This window comes from Ostrea edulis, chromosome 2 (genome assembly GCF_947568905.1).
Source record: "Ostrea edulis chromosome 2, xbOstEdul1.1, whole genome shotgun sequence".
Lineage (NCBI taxonomy): Eukaryota > Metazoa > Mollusca > Bivalvia > Ostreida > Ostreidae > Ostrea > Ostrea edulis.
This window is the reverse complement of record NC_079165.1, coordinates 24,039,418-24,058,154: the sequence shown is the minus strand read 5'-3', so window position 1 is coordinate 24,058,154 and position 18,737 is coordinate 24,039,418. Positions and strand designations below refer to the sequence as shown.

The 18,737-nt window shown below is 35.4% G+C and overlaps 1 protein-coding gene and 1 long non-coding RNA gene across 4 annotated transcripts in view; one reads left to right on the top strand and one right to left on the bottom strand.

Annotated features, from left to right (window-relative positions):
• Positions 1 to 52: 52 nt before the first annotated feature.
• Positions 53 to 18,213, top strand: LOC125681514 (tetraspanin-1-like). 3 transcript variants are annotated; one of them, XM_056156452.1, is made up of 9 exons: positions 53 to 605; positions 9,643 to 9,738; positions 10,365 to 10,583; positions 11,821 to 11,895; positions 12,046 to 12,159; positions 12,442 to 12,621; positions 14,333 to 14,416; positions 14,604 to 14,669; positions 16,958 to 18,213. In XM_056156452.1, the coding sequence occupies exons 2-8, from the start codon at positions 9,679 to 9,681 to the stop codon at positions 14,637 to 14,639; spliced, it is 768 nt and encodes a 255-aa protein (XP_056012427.1). In that variant the 5' UTR covers positions 53 to 605; positions 9,643 to 9,678; the 3' UTR covers positions 14,640 to 14,669; positions 16,958 to 18,213. The 3 variants fall into 3 exon arrangements, with proteins under 3 accessions (XP_056012427.1, XP_056012426.1, XP_048777621.2); XM_056156451.1 differs by lacking the exon at positions 53 to 605 and adding an exon at positions 5,712 to 6,911 and having other exon boundaries at positions 16,945 to 18,213; XM_048921664.2 differs by lacking the exon at positions 53 to 605 and adding an exon at positions 5,713 to 6,911.
• Positions 12,542 to 18,737, bottom strand: part of LOC130052185 (uncharacterized) — a 28,084-nt gene continuing 21,888 nt past the window's right edge. Inside the window, exon 3 of the long non-coding RNA XR_008800566.1 lies at positions 12,542 to 12,684. This is a non-coding gene — a long non-coding RNA (uncharacterized LOC130052185). The remainder of the gene's footprint in view (positions 12,685 to 18,737) is intronic.

Here is an 18,737-nt window from a genome sequence, read left to right as displayed (position 1 = left end):
TGTACCCTTAACTTGTTTGTCAGTAGCTTACCTCGACTCAAAAACCGACCATACGCAGAACAAGCTCTTGCATATCGAATCAGTTGAGATATATAAACACCATATGCAGGTGATAATGGAATATTGCTACATAAATATGGGAAGTTGACGATGGAGAAGCTGAAATCATCCTGTTTGTCATACAGTTAAGTTGTCAGTTTGCCGGTAATGTCTACTTTCAATAAAATATCTAAGTATGAAGCAGAAATGGACGAGTCTGTGATGTCCTTTATTTCGAGTTCACACGGATATATCAAATCGACATATGAATGGAAGTTATTATTGTTAATAGACAAAACGTCAGGGATATATCAAATGTCGAATTGAAGGCCACAGCGAGATATTTTTTTCTCACGTAGAAGTTTCTGAATAAATTCTGCTTCATTTGCATATAGACACAGGTCAGCTAACAAAGGAGCACAATTCGTGCCCATGGGAATCCCAGCATACTGTTGGAAGACCTGATCACCAAAGACCACGAAGATATTGTCAATGGGGAACTCTACCATATTTCTTATTTCAACTTCAGAGTACTTGTGCTTGGAATCAGAGTGGTGTTTAACAAAGTAAGTTTTTGAATGACTGATCACTAGATATGAATATTTCTGTTTTCCATTTTTGTTGAAGAAGCAACTCTATGATATCAAAAAGTCTAGTCTTTAATTTTTCGTGAGGAATGGTCGTGTATACTGTTGAATAGTCATAGGTTTTAATGTTATTGATTTGGGAAAAATTCTGCGATTTCAAGTTTATTAAAAGTTCTTTAGAATTATTTTAGAATCCACATTTGATTAACACCACTTCTGGCATATGTAGTCGCACAGTGAGTGCACCAAACACCAGAGTCACTACGCTGCCACTGTTTATAACGTGCAGTGGTCTGAACACGCTCGCCTTTGGTTAACTTGAATGATCAAGTGAAAGCCTCTACCACATCACTAGAATAGCTAGCTCAATAGTGAGGCAGTAGTAATTTCCTCAGTACAGTGTGCTGCTACCGATAATTCGATATTCTATCTATTTCACTATAAATAACATCCATAGAACACGCAGGTTTAAATGTCTAAGTCAGCCGTTGAGTGTAAAAGTCTGTTTCGTATTATCTAAGCTAGTGAAAACAACACGTCTTGTCATTTCATCGTTACTTGTTTATCTGACTAACTGTTTACTTTACAACAACGTCATAGCACGTCAAAGTCATTACGACGTCACATACACCCACACAGCAATACATTTCGCGACATTCTCCGGCCACAGAAAGTGCATTGTATAAATTTTACACAATACATATATATAATAAGTATATTGTCAATGTTCTACAAGTAATTCACGACACTCTCCCTGCCAAAAGTTTGTAACAGTTTGTAGCAGCTCTTTATCTTTCGGAAAACGTCTATATAATATACCAGTTAATAAATTAAATTCTAATAAAATTCTATACCAAGGTATGGTACGTCTCCGTGGTACACACAGTTCATCACAAAGTGAGGTATATCTAAGGAAGTTCTAGAGGATAATGTTTGGTAACTGGTCGCGTTGTAATTTTGTTTGAAGCAGTGTGGATTTTTGCTGCATGTACTAATCCATCGTTTCCTGTAATGAGTTCATCTATCATAGCTAACTTCCATTTCGTACCAGGCATATTATCGTAGACTTGAACTATGTCACCAACCTTAATTTTGTTATCGTTTTTCCCCAAAAATTTATGAAACTCGCGTAATCCCGTTAGGTATTCTATTCTCCATCGTTTTAGAAAATGTTGTAGAACCAATTCTTTTCTCTCCAATTGTTCATTTGCTTCGGTATGCGTTATGTTTGCATTTTCCTGGGAGACTGACATTGATGGTGCAGTTTTCATTCGTCCAGATAAGAGATGAGATGGGTTAACGGCTGTAAATCTTGAATTTCAGATGCAACGTAGGTTAACGGTCTGTAGTTAATAACGGTTTCTATATCGCTTAAAATAGTACGGAGGTTTTCTTCGTCTATTTGATCTTTCTCCAGGACTTTGCGATGTTGAGGTTCCAATATTGGCCATTGATCCTTGTTAGTTAACACTTTTGGTCCATGCCACCATAACGCTGACGTTTCGAATTGTTCTGTAGACAAACCACATAAATTATGTTATAAGATATGCAACGTACCCGTTGACGTTCCTTGGTTTGTAGATTTCCTGTTTGTAGGTCCGGATAGAAGATATCCTAACTTTGATTTGACGGCAATCGGGCCGTTGCCGCGTATAACATTGTCTTCCACAAAACTCCAGTAGTAATCCGAGCCGATTAATAACTGAACTTTGAATTTGTCGTTGACAGGTATACGGTGTGATAACTTCAAATTCCTGATGTACGGTAGCTTGCAAACTTCCTTCATGCACATTTCAATCGGAGCTGCTATTTCCGGTACAATAACAGCTTTCACGTTGATTCTGTGGTGGTCTTGAGTATGTGCATCAATACAAATTTTTTCCACATGTCTGACTAGCTTCTTACCACCGAATCCAGTTATGTGAAGTTCCTCGATTCCTAACGATATATAATCCAACGTGTTTGTGAAACTTTGGCAAATAAATGTTCTCTGTGCTTCATCGAATAAAATGTTACATTCGTAATGAAATGACAAGACGTGTTGTTTGCACTAGCTTAGATAATACGAAACACTTGGTGCCGTGACCAGGATCAAGTGTTTCGTATTATCTAAGCAAGTGAAAACAACACGTCTTGTCATGTCATCGTTACTTGTTTATCTGACTAACCGTTTACTTTACAACAACGTCATAGAACGTCAAAGTCATTATGACGTCACACACATCCACACAGCAATACATTTCGCGACAAAGTCAATCCTGCTCGCAAAAGTCCACTATATGAATGTTTTTTTTTTAAACTATGTAAAATTCAATATCAAAAAATTCAAATTATAATATTGCAATGTTACTTCCACATACCGTAATGTCCAACAATGAAAAGGTAGAGATAACGAATAGTGACCAATATCATAGTGCCTATAATAAATAGAAAATTAAGATTTGGGCAAACGTGTACCCCTATATATACCAGAGGTGGGATAAGGTGCCTAAGAGGTGTAAGCATCCCCTGTCGACCGGTCACACCCGCCGTAAGCCCTATATCTTGATCAAGTAATCAGAATAATCCGTAGTCAAAATCAGTGTGTACAGAACCGCATAACAATTGGTATGAAATACGTCAGACAGCATATGACCTAATAAAGGTTGTATTGACAAATTAGGTCATTATAAAGACCACAGGATTGCGAAATGCTAATATCAAACGAGGCATTGAATGACCTGTAACATCTTGTTTGCCAGTAGTCTACCTCGATTTAAAACCTTATCATACGCAGAGTAAGCTCTTGAGTATGGGATCGGTTGAGAAACTTAAAGCAATACAAGTGTAACTGACGGCAAATAATTTGAAAAATATAATAACAAATATTTAAACACATAATTTGTAATTGAATATATATAACGTTATAGAATCAAAGTGAATCTGAAGCAATAAATCCGTCAAATCAGCAGAAAATGTCGATTCATGAATCATTGCCATCCTGTCAGTAATTCCTGCTCGTAATCTCCAATGCGCATAAACCTCGGAGGTCACCAGTTCAGAAAAAAGTGAAAGAGAGGTACTGAGCACGCGTTAAATTTGTAAACAATTTAACATGCCGATTATATAGACAATTCGATCACTATCACAATTTTATTTGAGTGGCACATTTGCGTAATCACGACTTTCTTACACGTAGATTACTACTTGTCATTCATGAAACGATGTAATATTTCAAAACAAACAACGTATAGTTACCCACGTCATTTTACGTTTGTGTATATGATCTTGACCTCAGCAACCCGATTATGTTTGGCAATCATCGTTCCCTGTTTATTTTGCTGACTTTTTCTTCAGATCTTTTTCTTCAGATATTAGTTATGCCCATAGGTATAATTTAGTGCATAATTGGATAGTTGAAAAAATACCGCCACCTACGGTTTGTATTGCTTTAAACACTACATGCAGGTAATAATGGAGTATTGCTGCATAAATATAGAAAGTTAAGGATGTTAAAGCTGAAGTCATTCCGTTTGTAATAGAGTTGTTAGATCGCCATTAACATTTATATTCAATAAAATATCTAAGTACGAAGCAGGTGTGGAAGACTATGTGGTGTCTTTTATTTTGAGTTCACTGGGATATATCGAATAATTAGTTTGAACGTTTTTCATTGCATATATGATACACAAAATATTTGAACACAACTTTTTACAACGTCAGCTGTAGTAAATTTATCCATAATCATGTGAAAAATATAAAATGGGTTCTGTGTACGTCTTTGGATACAAAACATTATGTAATCAATTTTGCTACATTTATGGAAAATCTTTTTAACATAACTATATCTTATGTCCACACATACATTTAACGATTCTACGGATATATAAAATGTATATATAAAAGACAAGCACAAATGGATATGGAATTCAGATTTGATGAAACGAAACTCAGTGATTATTTATTCTAATCGATAATCCCTATAATCCCTAAATGAAATTCCCCCGATCATAAATCCCTCCACAGATACACGAAACCAATAGAGCATTTTTTTAATTATTACATGTAAAATCATTATAGATCTTAAGGTACTAGTTACATGTATTAAATCAAGAGTCATAATTCGACATATATTACTTCGTGAATGTAATTTCAAAGAGCAAGCGTAAAAAACCTACACCAGGCAAAATAGCTGTATGAAAGGTGAAGATAACGAATAGCGATCAATCTCATAACTCCTATAAGGAATACAAAATAGAGAGTTATGCAAACACGGACTCCTGGATATACCAGAAGTGGGATCAGGTCGACAGGGGATGCGTACTCCTCCTAGGCACCTGATCCCACCTCTGGTACGTCCAGGGGTCCGCATTTGCCCAGCTCTATTTTATATTGCTTATAGGAGTTATAAGATTGATCACGGTTATCTTCACCTTTCACCTAGCTAATAATATGTCAGACAACATTTCATCTAGTAAAAGGTTGTATTGACAAACTAGATTATTATAACGGTCATAGAATTTACAAAATGCTTGTTTTAAACGAAATAGTTGAAACCCATGAAATATAAACTTCTTTGTCAGTATCCTGTCTCAATACTTCCTATTACTAGCCCGTCAGAGTTATCGCGCTTTGATGACTCTTGCGCGACAATGAACAAGTCTCGCGAGCAAGTGCGAGATTACCGGGACATAATCAAAACGTTGATAGCCCCCCCCCCCTTTGTAAATATATATATATATATATATATATATATATATATATATATATATTTAAAAAGTTGTGATATATGGTAGAATAGCCATTAGTCAAATTTCATTAAAAAAAACTATCACTAATATATAAAATTAACGTGATTTTGAACGCTACATGATGTATCACATCTATTTCAAAAATCGATGTTTTCTATCCGAATTCCATCGACAATTGTAATTTATGAAATAGCTTAGATCAAGTTCGGAAACATAAAAGTTGTGTTCATTAGTGTTATAAACGTCACAATTTTTTTTTAAAATGCAGTTTAACAGATGGATAATTTATTTCAAAATATTGGAAAAGGAGGGTGGGGGGGGGGGGGGGGGGTGCATGTATACTTACAAAGTCAATGCCATATGAACCTGCGCTAATTGTATGATAAAATATCTTCATAGTCTGAGAGAATAACTTTAAAAGCATATGGATCCCATTATTTGCAAGAAAATTTCGTTATGTTGGATGTGCATTGGTTTTTTCCTTTACAGTTCTTCTTGCTCTTGTAGTTGATGCTTTTATATCTGTCAAATTTAGCAAATTCAGTGCCTCTGCTCCCTCACATAGTTTAACAAGTTTGTCTTTTTTCTTGTTAACATAATTTTATTTTATTTTTTCAACTTTATAATTCTGATCAGTGTTGTGGTTTGCAGTTCTTTGCAGTTCTTTATTTGTATTCAATGCCGTATTACTTGTGCCTAATGTTTATGTTGTCTTGGTAGCACGACCTTACGCGCCTTTAATTTGAAGAATTCCACTAATGGAAATCAAAAGTATTTAAAACGTCTTGTGTATCGCATCAGTCGAGAGATATTAACATCATATGCAGGTGATAATGAATTATTGCTAAATAAACATTGGAAGTTGACCACGGAGAAGTCTAAATCATCCCGTTTGTCTCATTTCCTATCAGGAATATATAATAGTGAGTAGGGCAAACACAGACCCCTGGATATACTAGATTTGCGATCAGGTGCCTAGGAGGAGTATGCTTCCCCTGTAGACCGGTTACATCCGCCGTGAGCCCTATATCTTGATCAGGTAAACGGAGTTAACCGTAGTCAAAATCAATGTGCAAAGAACGGCTTAACAATCGGTATGAAAAACGTCAGACAGCATTTGACCCAATGATAGGTTGTATTGACGACCTAAATCGTTATAACGACGATAGAATTTGCGAAATGCTGATTTCAATCGAGACTCTTGACACCCCTGTACCATCAACTTGTTTGTCAGTACCTTGTCTTGATTTAAAAATTGACTATACGCAGAACAATATCTGAATTTTCCGTCTAAAGCTACAACTCTCTGGTTGTGCTTACATATCAAGACATTGTAAAAACATTTCATGGGATCTTTATCTTCAAGGAAGGAAAGGGGGACTTCAAGTAGAAATGATATCTAAAGCAAACATTCCCGACTTCCGTTAAACAAAGATTCCACAGCAAACTCCCTGTAACCGGATGTTCAAGTCTACCGTGGAACTCACTTCAACACTCGCGGTACTTCGTTAGGTGATCGTGTGTCGGATTATAACTGTGATACACTTGTTTTGAGGTAAAGCAAATTTTAAAAACAAAATTATTATGCATATGTAATTTACCTAGGCTACTTTATTTAAAAAAAACAAGAAAGGTGAAAATTGAGAGTGTTGTAATTTAATCTCAGTGAAAGGGTTTTGTAATATAATATTATTACATTTACCTGGATGCTGTAATGTAACTTCAATGAAGAGTTCTGTAATGTTGTGTGAATATCACTTTTGTTACTGCTGCATTTAGAAATGACAATTAAATAGTAAAATAGTTTGGTAATGTAATTCTTGTAATATGGTTATGTAATGTAATCTCAGTGAAAAGGTTTATGTAACGTAACCTCGGTTTCCCGCATTAGATATTTTATACATTTATTGCATGATAGTGAGGGAGATATTATAGGGTTATTGAACTTATATTGGTGAATATTGGCACGAGTTGGCTGTGAAAATGCACGAGCTTGCGAGTGCATTTTGACAGCCAACGAGTGCCAATATTCACCTATATAAGTTCAATAACCCTTTTATTATATAGCTACAGTATTTAGTTGTTAAATTATATCCCTTTTCACTCAAACTACTCCAAAATAGACGAGAATTCATCAATATTGGCATCTAAGGTGAAGGTGTGCAATATCGGCATGCATTTCTTAACTGTTCAATATTTAACCCGTCATTAATGCATGAAGAAAAGTGATTTTGTGAATGGCGACATTATAATTTATGTACAGTAAAAATTTGCTTGAGTAAATATCGAATACCGGCTCTGTCAGATTCGGAGGAACGCCGTCTGCCATTTTGGCTTGTTTACGTCGTTACGGTAACGTCAATATTGAACGCTCATACTCGGAATGTTTCGGGCGCATACAATTTACGCAATGCAAAGTTAGCGTTCAATAAATTCTCAGGATATTGAACGCCAACATTCTCTAGATTTTACGCAGATTTTATAATAGACTATTTATTAGCTATATAATAAGAAGATTTATTCACCCAAGAAAAATCATATTTCCCGAGGGCAACGCCCGAGGGGAATATGATTTTTCTTGGGTGAATAAATCTTCATATCTCCCGAACATTCATGCAATAAATTGTTTATTATACCGAAACAAAGGAAAACTACAAAAGTGCGTTTGAAATTGAAGTCCGCTCATCTATACATTGTATGTAGCTGAGATTGCCCTAACGGTAACACCGCGCCGTCAACGTATAAAAGATAAAAAAAAAAAACACACCTCGAAATATATGGGGCTCATGGCGGGTGTGACTGGTCAACAGGGGATGCTTACTCCTCCTAGGCACCTGATCCCACCTCTGGTGTGTCCAGGGGTCCGTGTTTGCCAAACTATCTATTTTGTATTGCTTGTAGGAGTTATGAGATTGATCACTGTTCGTTATCTTCACCTTGCATAGTGATATGATAACCAATTTTCGTATTTCCATTCTCCATGAATGTTGATTTACTTGCAAGTTTTTGTATAAACCAAAACCAGGCGATTTAACTGTGTATCAGAGACCCGCATATTTTGTGCCTTACGAACTCTGAGAGAACAATGACTCGAACTTATTGTGACGTCACAATACACTTCGTCTACCTTTACGTTAAATTTATGAAAAATGCACGAGGCTGCCCAAGTGGTAAATATTTATAGGTTATAGACTTTGTATGGGAAAATATGACGACCGAGTTTATTGGCGCGTAGACGGACCGAGCTTGCGAGGTCCGTTCGCGACAAAAAACGAGGTCGTCATATTTCCCATACAAAGTCTATAACCTTTTTATTATATACTTTCAATTTCATTTAGAAACTAACAATAATTTTATTTTTAACTTTATTGGTTTAACTGAGTAAAAGATGAAAAACACGAAAAATTTGAAAATTAACGGCGTAGAAATTTGATTGTGACGTAATGTTTGCGGGCCGGAATGTTTCCGGGCATATATCGTGTGACATATGCCCGCAAACTTTTAAAGAAAAAAGAAGAGATGAAATTGAAAGTATATAATAAGATGGGGAAATATGATGTTTGAGAGGGAGATATGAAGTTTTGTCCTCCCTTGCACGTGACCGTCTAGACCAATCAGATTACGCGTTGCATGGCATTCTCATACTGAGGTATAATAATGGTTTTTGTTTGTTTTAAGCTCTATATTTAGATTCACAGTAACACTTGATGAACCCAGATGTTGTGTATTCAAGAATTTTCTCTATTTCAAACGACACGTGTAACATTATGCAAATTTTATGGTCGATATAATAACCTATAATTGGGTCAAATGCTGTTTGACGTGTTTCATACTGATTGCTAGGACGTTCTTGGCACACTGATTTTGACTACGGGTTACTCTGCTTACCTAATCAAGATATGGGGCTCACAGCGGGTGTGACCAGTCAAAAGTAGATGCTTTCTCCTCCTAGGCATCTGATCCCATCTGTTTTATAGATGTGTCCGCGTTTGACCTACTCTCAATTTGTATTCTTTTATGGTTATGAGATTGATCAATGTTCGTTATCATCACCTTTTCATATAATAAGCACTTGGTTCCACTTCTTGTATTTCTAAAGGGACCGTGATTTTCCTGTTCTCGATTTTGTAATCTTGGTAGGATTATTGTTCGTTTTCTTCATCTTTGTCGTTTTTGGATATAGCCATGAAGTTTATCAATGTATTTTTATTGTAATGTTGCGATATGAAAGGGATTGTATTCGTGTTTTAATTAAATTATAATCTCAGACAATTGTTTTCATTCAGTTCCGACGACCTTGACCTTGATATTCCACAATAAGCATGATCGGTGGAGTAATGTTGGGAAGGGTTTTCCTGATCAGTATTAACACGATGCTTTTCGTAAGTAATGAATTTTTCTATGTTTTATTGTGATGAGATTGTTCTCAGAATCAATTCCTTTCTTTGTGTGTCTAATCTAAAGGCTCTCATATAATTCTACGAATATTTTTTTCATTATCAGATATTTCACAAAGCAATACTAACGAAAGCAACGAAATTTTATACGTAATTATACCGGAATTATTTGTTAACTTTCAATTATACCAGTCGGTTGTATTTCATTTTCCGACGAAAAAAAAACGTTGTCGAAAGATATGGTCATAAACCGGAGCAAGTAGAACTACATAATACAAAGATATGCAATAGGCATGCATTTCAAGGTTGTTTGATGATGGTTAAAAAGGGGGTGGTGGAACTATATGAAAAGAAGGTACCCCATTCTTCCATTGCTTTTATATACTAGTACCCTTGACAGAAACAATTATATCTATTCCTTTCGTAAGACAGTCATATTGTAACATAATCATATATGCTTTCAAATTCCCAGTATGTGATTAAGACGGGAAAAACATAACATAATTCATTTTGCACGCCTTACAATATACTTTATATGGCTGAAGTTAAATTATTTAGAACTTTCAATTTTTTTATTTTTTTTTTGAAATTCAGCTCTGTTCAATTTTTAGATCCTTGGGGTGAGCATAACGACAGCGGGAATTTTAATAAAACTTAATGTAAAAAGCATGGAGTTAGAAATGAACTCCACTACCACAACGCTGTATGAACCCGGAATCCTGACAGACGATGTGGCCATCTTTTTCATAGTTCCCGGAGTGGTCCTTGTCCTTGTCGCTGAATTTGGTCTACTCGGCGCTTACACTCGATGCAGATGGATGCTAATCACGGTAAGTATGAAATATCACAAACACTTTTACTGAAGTTTAATATATATACGGTGTGACCGTTGGACCGAGCGAAGCATGATATGGCCATTGGCGTGTCCCAAGTGATAGTCATAATTCTGTTCAGTACGGTAAATTACAATTCATTTAGAAATATGTATTATTTATGAAATTCCCCCCAGTATCAAAGGGGGATATCTATGAGGATAATTACAGGATCCGCCTATTCCTTTAACGCGGAGAATATAGCACCATGCAGCCGACATAAACCGTGCATAGTGACGTCAGATGTAGCCTCGACTTTTTTCTTCGTCTTTCAAACCCAACAATTATAAACAATAATTCATTTCAAAATATATATTATTTATGAAATTTTCCTTGCACTAAACGCCCAATAACATCTAAATATTAAAGGGGGATATACGAGGATAACAGTTCTACAGGATCCGCCTATTCATTTAAAGCGGGAAATATAACGCCAGCCGACGTAAATCAAGCATTGTGACGTCACATTTAGCCTCGACATTTTTCTCTTTCAAATCAAACAATTATAAACAACAATACACCCTGTTTGCAATTTAAAAGACAGTTAAAACAAAACAAAATTAACCAATAAATTCAAAGTGGTAAAAAAAATAAGCGTAAATATATCGTATATTTTATTTAAAGAAACTCATGAACTCGTTTATCTAATTAGTCGTATTACTGTTTTTCTATTTGATGATTAGCTAAAGACTGTAACAATAATAATCATACCATTCATTCTTAACAAACTGGGTATTTGAATTAAAAAATTACACGTTAGTCTTGTATTTTTTGGCATTCAAAATTAAAACTCGAATAACTGTAGAAGCAACTAATGAACAAAGCATAATGGCGGCGCCCATATGAATCACAAAATATTCAGTGAACGTATATAGAGATTATCTGTATTGATTTGCAGATTTTCTCATTTTTTATTTTACGTATACGTGTTACCTTTAAAGCATTGCTTCGCGGAGGGGCCTACGGCCCCGTCCGAGCTTCGCTCGGTATAAATATACTTTGCAAAGTTAGCCTACAATTTGCCAATCTGCTATCAGTATCAGTGTCTTTGCTCGTGGAGCCAAATCAAATCGTAGTGAAATCGAATATAGAAGATACCTAATTTCCAACAAATGCTTTATGTAATAATCAAAGATTATGACATGCATGGATTCCAATTACAGGTTGAACAAATACCTAACTTTTATCATTTCAGTATGCCAATATTCTTCTAATTTTACTCATCGTGAAAATAGCTGTCCTGGCCTTGTGGATCTCTATGACGGAAAAGGTAGTATTCGTTATTATTATGGATATAATAAACTACATACGTCGTGAATATAGCTATATCAATTGTAGTATGTATACTGTGAGGATGCGTGGTGTCATTACTTTTCCTACAAAAGAGTACATAACATTCTGATTGTTTACTTTATCCTAGATGGAAGAATTGATTAAAATGGAGATGCTGAAATCCCTAAAAGCCAATTACATAAATGACACTCTAAATAGTAATAATGAAATATCGAACTTGTGGAACAACATGTTTCTGACTGTAAGTACTACAAAATTCCTCACTCATTCTTCCTTACGCATAAATCCATCCGCAAATGTATTCCTCCATCCACAGATCTATTCATTCACTCATCCATCCACTCGACCACTCATCCATCCTTTCAACCATCCATCCATATCAACTTATACATCCATATGCATGCATTGCTTGATCCATCTATTCATTCATCTATCCATCAATGCATCGTTCCTTTATTCATTTCAGTCACACACCCACTCATATACCCATCTATCTATTGATTAAACCAAAGTTGATTTATAGTCAGATTGCTGTGCTGTAAATCCGGTCACAGGGAATCACACGGACTTCAAGGAAACCCCTTGGTGCAAAGAAACGATTAAATGCAATCTTCCCCGGACATGTTGTGAGGATGTGGATGCTGACAACTATACTCTAGCTTCTGTAAACTGTACTTCGTCCATGAGTGGTTACAAAACAATGGTATTTCTATTTGTTTCGCATATTCTATCGATTTTGTTGCATATGCTCTGTTATAATGTTTCACTGAAAGTATATACAAAAAGAACTACTGAACTCAGATACAATCGTTACTATGAAACTCTGTGTGGGTAAGAAATATTCGACGTTCCTGAAAATAAACAGCTCAATGCAAGGTGAAGATAACGAACAGTGATCAATCTCATAACTCCTACAAGCAATACAAAATAGATAGTTGGGCAAACACGGACCCCTGGACACACCAGAGGTGGGATCAGGTGCCTAGGAGGAGTAAGCATCCCCTGTTGACCGGTCACACCCGCCGTGAGCCCCATATTCTGATCAGGTAAACGGAGTTATCTCAATGTGGTGTGACCGGTCAATAGGGATGCTTACTCCCCTTAGACACCTGATCCCAGCTCTGGTTTGTTTAGGGTCCGTATTTACCCTACTCTTAATTTTGTGTTTGTATGAGGTTTATGAGATTGATCACTGTCCGTTATCTTCATCTGTTCATTATAACTGAATATCTCGTATAAAAAAAATAAAAAGGTGTATTTAGCTTGGGCCACTTCTCAGGAGAATACACACGATTAGAGTAAACAGTGGCCTGCAGTCATGATTTTGAATGATATTTCAGAGCATTATTGAAAACAATTGGCCCGAACACAGGCTACATCTGGGTCTTACGAAATTTTGAAATACGAAATAAAACTATAAACCAAGCCAAACGGATATTTACGATTCTGTGTACTAAAGTGCAGCGCAATGTGTGACAATAGCTGTAAATGTTACAGTAATTGTGGCAACTTAGTACTTCATTTTGGTGTTTTTAAGAAAAACATAAATCCCAAAAGGTTTTTACCTCTGACCTCAAATATTTTCAAAGATAGAACAAATATTGCTTTTATTTGGCTGCTTGGTTTACGAAAAACAACCATATAATGTTGTATAACTTTAGTTAACTTAAGTTCAAAGATTAAGTTGAAAGATTGTTTAATTAAAAAATGGTCATTCCAGGGTGTTGTCCTCTCCACTTTTATCTATAGATAATTTTCGTGTTGCTTTGCATTGGAATGGAATCTTTTAAACTAAAAGTCATAACAGTAAATGGTGAAGATAACTCATGTAAGGAATACATTAAGAGTTCGACAAACACGGATCTCTTGGCACACCAGAGGTGGAGTTGGGTGTCTGGAAGGACTAAGCATCTATATATTGCTTTTCATTAAACCCAAAGCTTAATTAAGTATTTATTGGCTTTGCAATCGATAAAGTCCTTAAAATCATCAACGAGTTGTTCATTTCTGAAATCTAGATTAATACAAGTAATGTCTGTAGTCATGTGTCTGGGTTGGTTGTACATTTTTATTGTACGCAACACCACACATTTGTATACGTTTAACGTTTAGTCTGTGTTAAGGGTGACATCATACATTGAGTGAGCAGTGCTTCATTCTTACTATTCCTGACAGAATAAACAAAATGGGTCATTGATCGTCTCAATGATTTGAATTATATATAGAATGTACAACTATTGTGTATATTCAATGATATTTTAAATAATGTCAAAAAAGTAGGAACAACATTTGACAATTGATAAGCGATTTTGACGTTACAAATATGGAAATCACGGATATCAAATTAGATTGATGATCTTGGACTTGTACAGGTCGTCCTCACATTAATGGGATTTATCATTACTGCATTACAGGGATGCTATGATGTTATGCTAGATCAAGTGAAATCGTATTCTGCGCTTATATTTGCAGTTGTGAGTTCAGTTCTTGTCATTGAGGTGAGTGATCCTTGAGCTCCAAATCCTTACCCAACATAAAATTCATAACAAACTTATCCAGAGAAATATCTCAGTATCTTTTTATCTCAGTCTTTGTGTTATGATACAATTGTATTGCATTGCAGTTGATTTGTCAAAAACTTCTTTAAAAACCATGACTAAACCATGACTAAACAATCATTTTCAGCTAATGGCTATTGTATTTGCTTACCAAATCTGTTAACTGAGCAGGGATGAAGGAAAGTATGAAAAGGTAAACATATATGATTAAAGACTAGACTTTTTGACATATAAACAGTTGCTTCATCAACAAAAATGGAAAACGGAAATCTTCATATCTAGTGATCAGTCATCCAAAAAATTACTTTGTTAAACACCATTCTGATTCCGCACACAAATACTCTGAAGTTAAAATAAAAAAAATATCCTAGGTTTCCTCCTTGACAATATCTTCGTGGTCTTTAATGATCAGATTGTCCAACAGTCTGTTAGAATTTCCATGGGCGCGAATTGTTTTCTTTGTTACCTGACTTGTTTTTTATATTTATGTTCTGCGTATAGTCAGTTTTTTTTTTAAATCGAGGTAAGCTACTGACAAACAAGTTGATGCTACAGGGGTACCAACAATCTCGATTGAAGTCAGCATTTCGCAAATTCTATGGTCATTATAACGATCTAGTTCGTCAATACAACCTATCATTGGGTCAAATGCTGTTTGCCGTGTTTCATACCAATTGTTAAGAGGTTCTTGGCATACTGATTTTGACTGTAGATAACTCCGTTTACCTGATCATGATATAGGGCTCACGGCGGGTATGACCGGTCGACAGGGGAAGCTTACTCATCCTAGGCACCTGACCCCACCTCTGATGTGTCCAGGGGTCCGTGTTTGCCCAACTATCTATTTTGTATTGCTTGTAGGAGTTATGAGATTGATCACTGTTCGTTATCTTCAATTTTCATTCATATGAAGCAGAATTTATTCAAAAACTTTTATGCTAAAAGAAAAATCTCTTACTGTAGCCTTCAATTCCACATTTTGATATATCGACCTTTTATCTGTTCACAATAATAATTTTGATTTATTTGTCGATTCGATATATCTCTGTGAGCTCGAAATAAAGGACACCGCAGAGTCGTCCACTTCTGCTTCATACTTAGATATTTTATTGAAAGTAGACATTAACGGCAAACTGACAACTCAACTGTATGACAAACGGGATGATTTCAGCCTGTCCATCGTAAACTTCCCATATTTATGTAGCGATATCACTTTGTCACCTGCATATGGTGTTTATATCTCTCAACTGATTCGATACGCAAGAGCTTGTTCTGTGTATGGTTAGTTTTTAAATCGAGGCAAACTACTGCCTAACAATTTGATGGTAAAGGGGGTTTCAACAGTCTCAATTAAAGTAAGCATTTCGCAAATTCTATGTGTAACCGAGCAGGAAGGCAGATGTTGGTTTTATTAAATTATTCAGTAGAAAATAAAGGCATTGACCTACAATAACAGATAGATAATATTACAAATCAAGAAATTGTACCCACAGTAAACGTTTTAGAAGCATACTATACTTTACAAAAATATGTACATGTGTTCTGTAAATAATTTAGATTAAGATCTTACAGACGCATATAATAATTACGTCTTTGAAAGCAAAACTACAATAAAGTAAAGAACTTGAAATCAAAATAATTACGTATATCGCTCTTTATATGTAAATGAAACATATACTTTAATATAGAAATAACATACCATAAGATGCGAAGATATCAGCTGGTTGTAACTCTTCAAAACGTATTACTGCTCTAACTACATTGGTAAGCGCTAGATTTATACATATACTGAAATACTATTATTGGATAAAAGAAATATGAAATGACCAATGAAATCAAAGAACCAATGAAATAACAGAATAAAACTTTACTCAGCCAACTCAATCCAGATGCGCAATTGAACTTACGGTAAAGTGAATTTTAAGATTGTATTTAGCAAAACGATCAATGAAAAATATCAAAACGAATAAATACATATAGAAATTCATATTTATACTATCACATATGGTTGTTATAACAATCTAGTTTCTTAATACAACCTATCATTGAGTCATATGCTGTCTGACGTGTTTCATACCGATTGTTAGACCGTTCTTGGCACACTGATATTGATTATGGATAGCTTCGTTTGCCTGGTCAAAATGTGGGGCTCACGGCGAGTGTGACCGGTCGACAGGGGAATCTTACTCCTCCTAGTTACGTTGACTGCGAAATAAAGAAGACAACTTCACCTGAAGCTGTGACGCTGCAGATACATTTAGTTACAAAATTAAAGATACTCCATTAACTGACCGTTAACTTTCCAGCAACTCTTACATCTATATAATGTTAACTATACGTTAGCTGTAGGATAAATTTTGCTAATGTATCTGTAACTGGGTCCGTTATATTACGTATTATGATATATGAACAAAGTACATACACATTGTTATATTTACTTGTGTACTTATTTTAATTTTTATGTATAGTTATCCTTTTCAGAGCCTCTTCTATCAGTTGGTATCCTTACCCCGTATGGTACCCCGTTCACCTGTGTCTGATATAACTGAGTTCTGGGTTTAACCATTCATTCTACACTCAAGCTGCACGGAATTCGTGTTTGATTGATGTTCAAACATTTTGAGTTATAAATTTTTGTAATACTTCTTTAATTATACAGACGCTTGGCTTTCTGAGATGAGTAACTTTTCTATAAATATTAATGTAATGTTATGTTTTGTATTTCTTACGTTTTGTTAATTTTATGGTCCTCGAATGACTTTGCTCAAATTTGTGCTTTCTATTGTGTTCAAATTTTGAAGTTTATATATTGTTTTATGTGTTACTTTGTGTATTTATTTCATCGATGTGTGTTTTCGTAATGTGTAATCATGTGTCCATATTCACTTTTGTATATATCATATGTTCAGTATTTGTAAAGTATTAAGTAATGTATTATCAAGTGTGATTCATTAGGTAAATAACATTAAGCAGGTTGGGAACACTTCTCCATTAGCGAGATATTCTCGCTAAAACGCGATTATCCCTCTTTAGCGAGAGTATATATACCCCGTACAACCGGGAAAAACACCTCGGAGTACACCGTTTCGTGTTTCACGTGAAAAGAGAAAAAGTGCTAAAATGTTTGATACTTCTGCAAATATATCAATCAAAATAAAAACACTCACGATGTGTATTGGATTTCAGACTGCTTCCCTCTTACGCAGCAACTTTAATATGCAATTTCTTGACTCTTTTGGCAATTTCATACAAACAATTTGCATCATGTTAAGTATGTGTCGCACTTATTCAACGTTGCACGGGATTTGCCATTATTTTCAATAAAGACGCCAAAACACCTGTTTATGGTAATGTTTACTCTCTCGCTAAAGTGGGATAATCGCGTTTTAGCGAGAATATCTCGCTATCGGGGAAGTGTTCCCAACCCGTTAAGTTCAAGTGTAAACGTAGCGTTACAAGTGGAAATAGGTGGTTATTGGCTTGTTAACTTAATGTATTTTCTGGTTTCCGTGTAGGTCCAAAAATATTCCTTTGAAACTGTGTCCCGGACCTGTGTGTGTGCCTGAACTGTGTGTGTCCCGGAACTGTGTAGCTCGGAACAGTGTGTGTGTGTCCCGGACCTGTGTGTGTGTGCTGTGTGTCCAGGAATTTTGTGTCTGTATCAAGACCAGGCATCACATACTGTACACCTTTAATGTAACTAACAGACTAATACAAAAGTAAATACATAAAACCAATTTTGTCTTTTGTTTTGTCTATGACCTGGGATCGTCCTGTTACACACGTTTTATTTTAGATCATTATCTTTTTGACGTGTATAATACGTATTCTTTTAGAATAGAAATTATTCTCTTTCAGGAAAATTCTCATTCTGTCATGGTATTATTTATCAACTTAATCATACTGAGGTGTGGAAGAAATTCAGTTGAAAAATAAAGGGTGTCATCGGCAAAATTGTACCGTATTTCAGAACTTCATCAAATTCAACAAGTTCAGAAGCCTAGAATATGTGCAATTACGTTTATTCAAGAGTTTATTGCAATATTTGTGCTTTATTAAACCGCCGCAGTTAGAGCAATCGCTTCGCAAGCAGAAGATCGGGGTTCCAATCCCGGTCGCGATAAACATAAGTCGTTAAAACAGGTAGTGACAATTTCATCGCCAAACGTTCGGCATAAGATGTGAATGTCACGGATCCGGTATAATACCGTTATCTGCACCTCGGTGCAAATAATATTTGACGTTGTTGACGTTAATTGTG

Bases quoted from the DNA above. Each gene is read 5' to 3' on its own strand.
- LOC125681514 (XM_056156452.1), top strand. From the start codon at position 9,679: ATGATCGGTGGAGTAATGTTGGGAAGGGTTTTCCTGATCAGTATTAAC. The intron at 12,622-14,332 runs GTATTTCTATTT...ACTGCATTACAG, and splicing joins TGAGTGGTTACAAAACAATG to GGATGCTATGATGTTATGCT. The intron at 14,417-14,603 runs GTGAGTGATCCT...AATCATTTTCAG, and splicing joins GTTCAGTTCTTGTCATTGAG to CTAATGGCTATTGTATTTGC.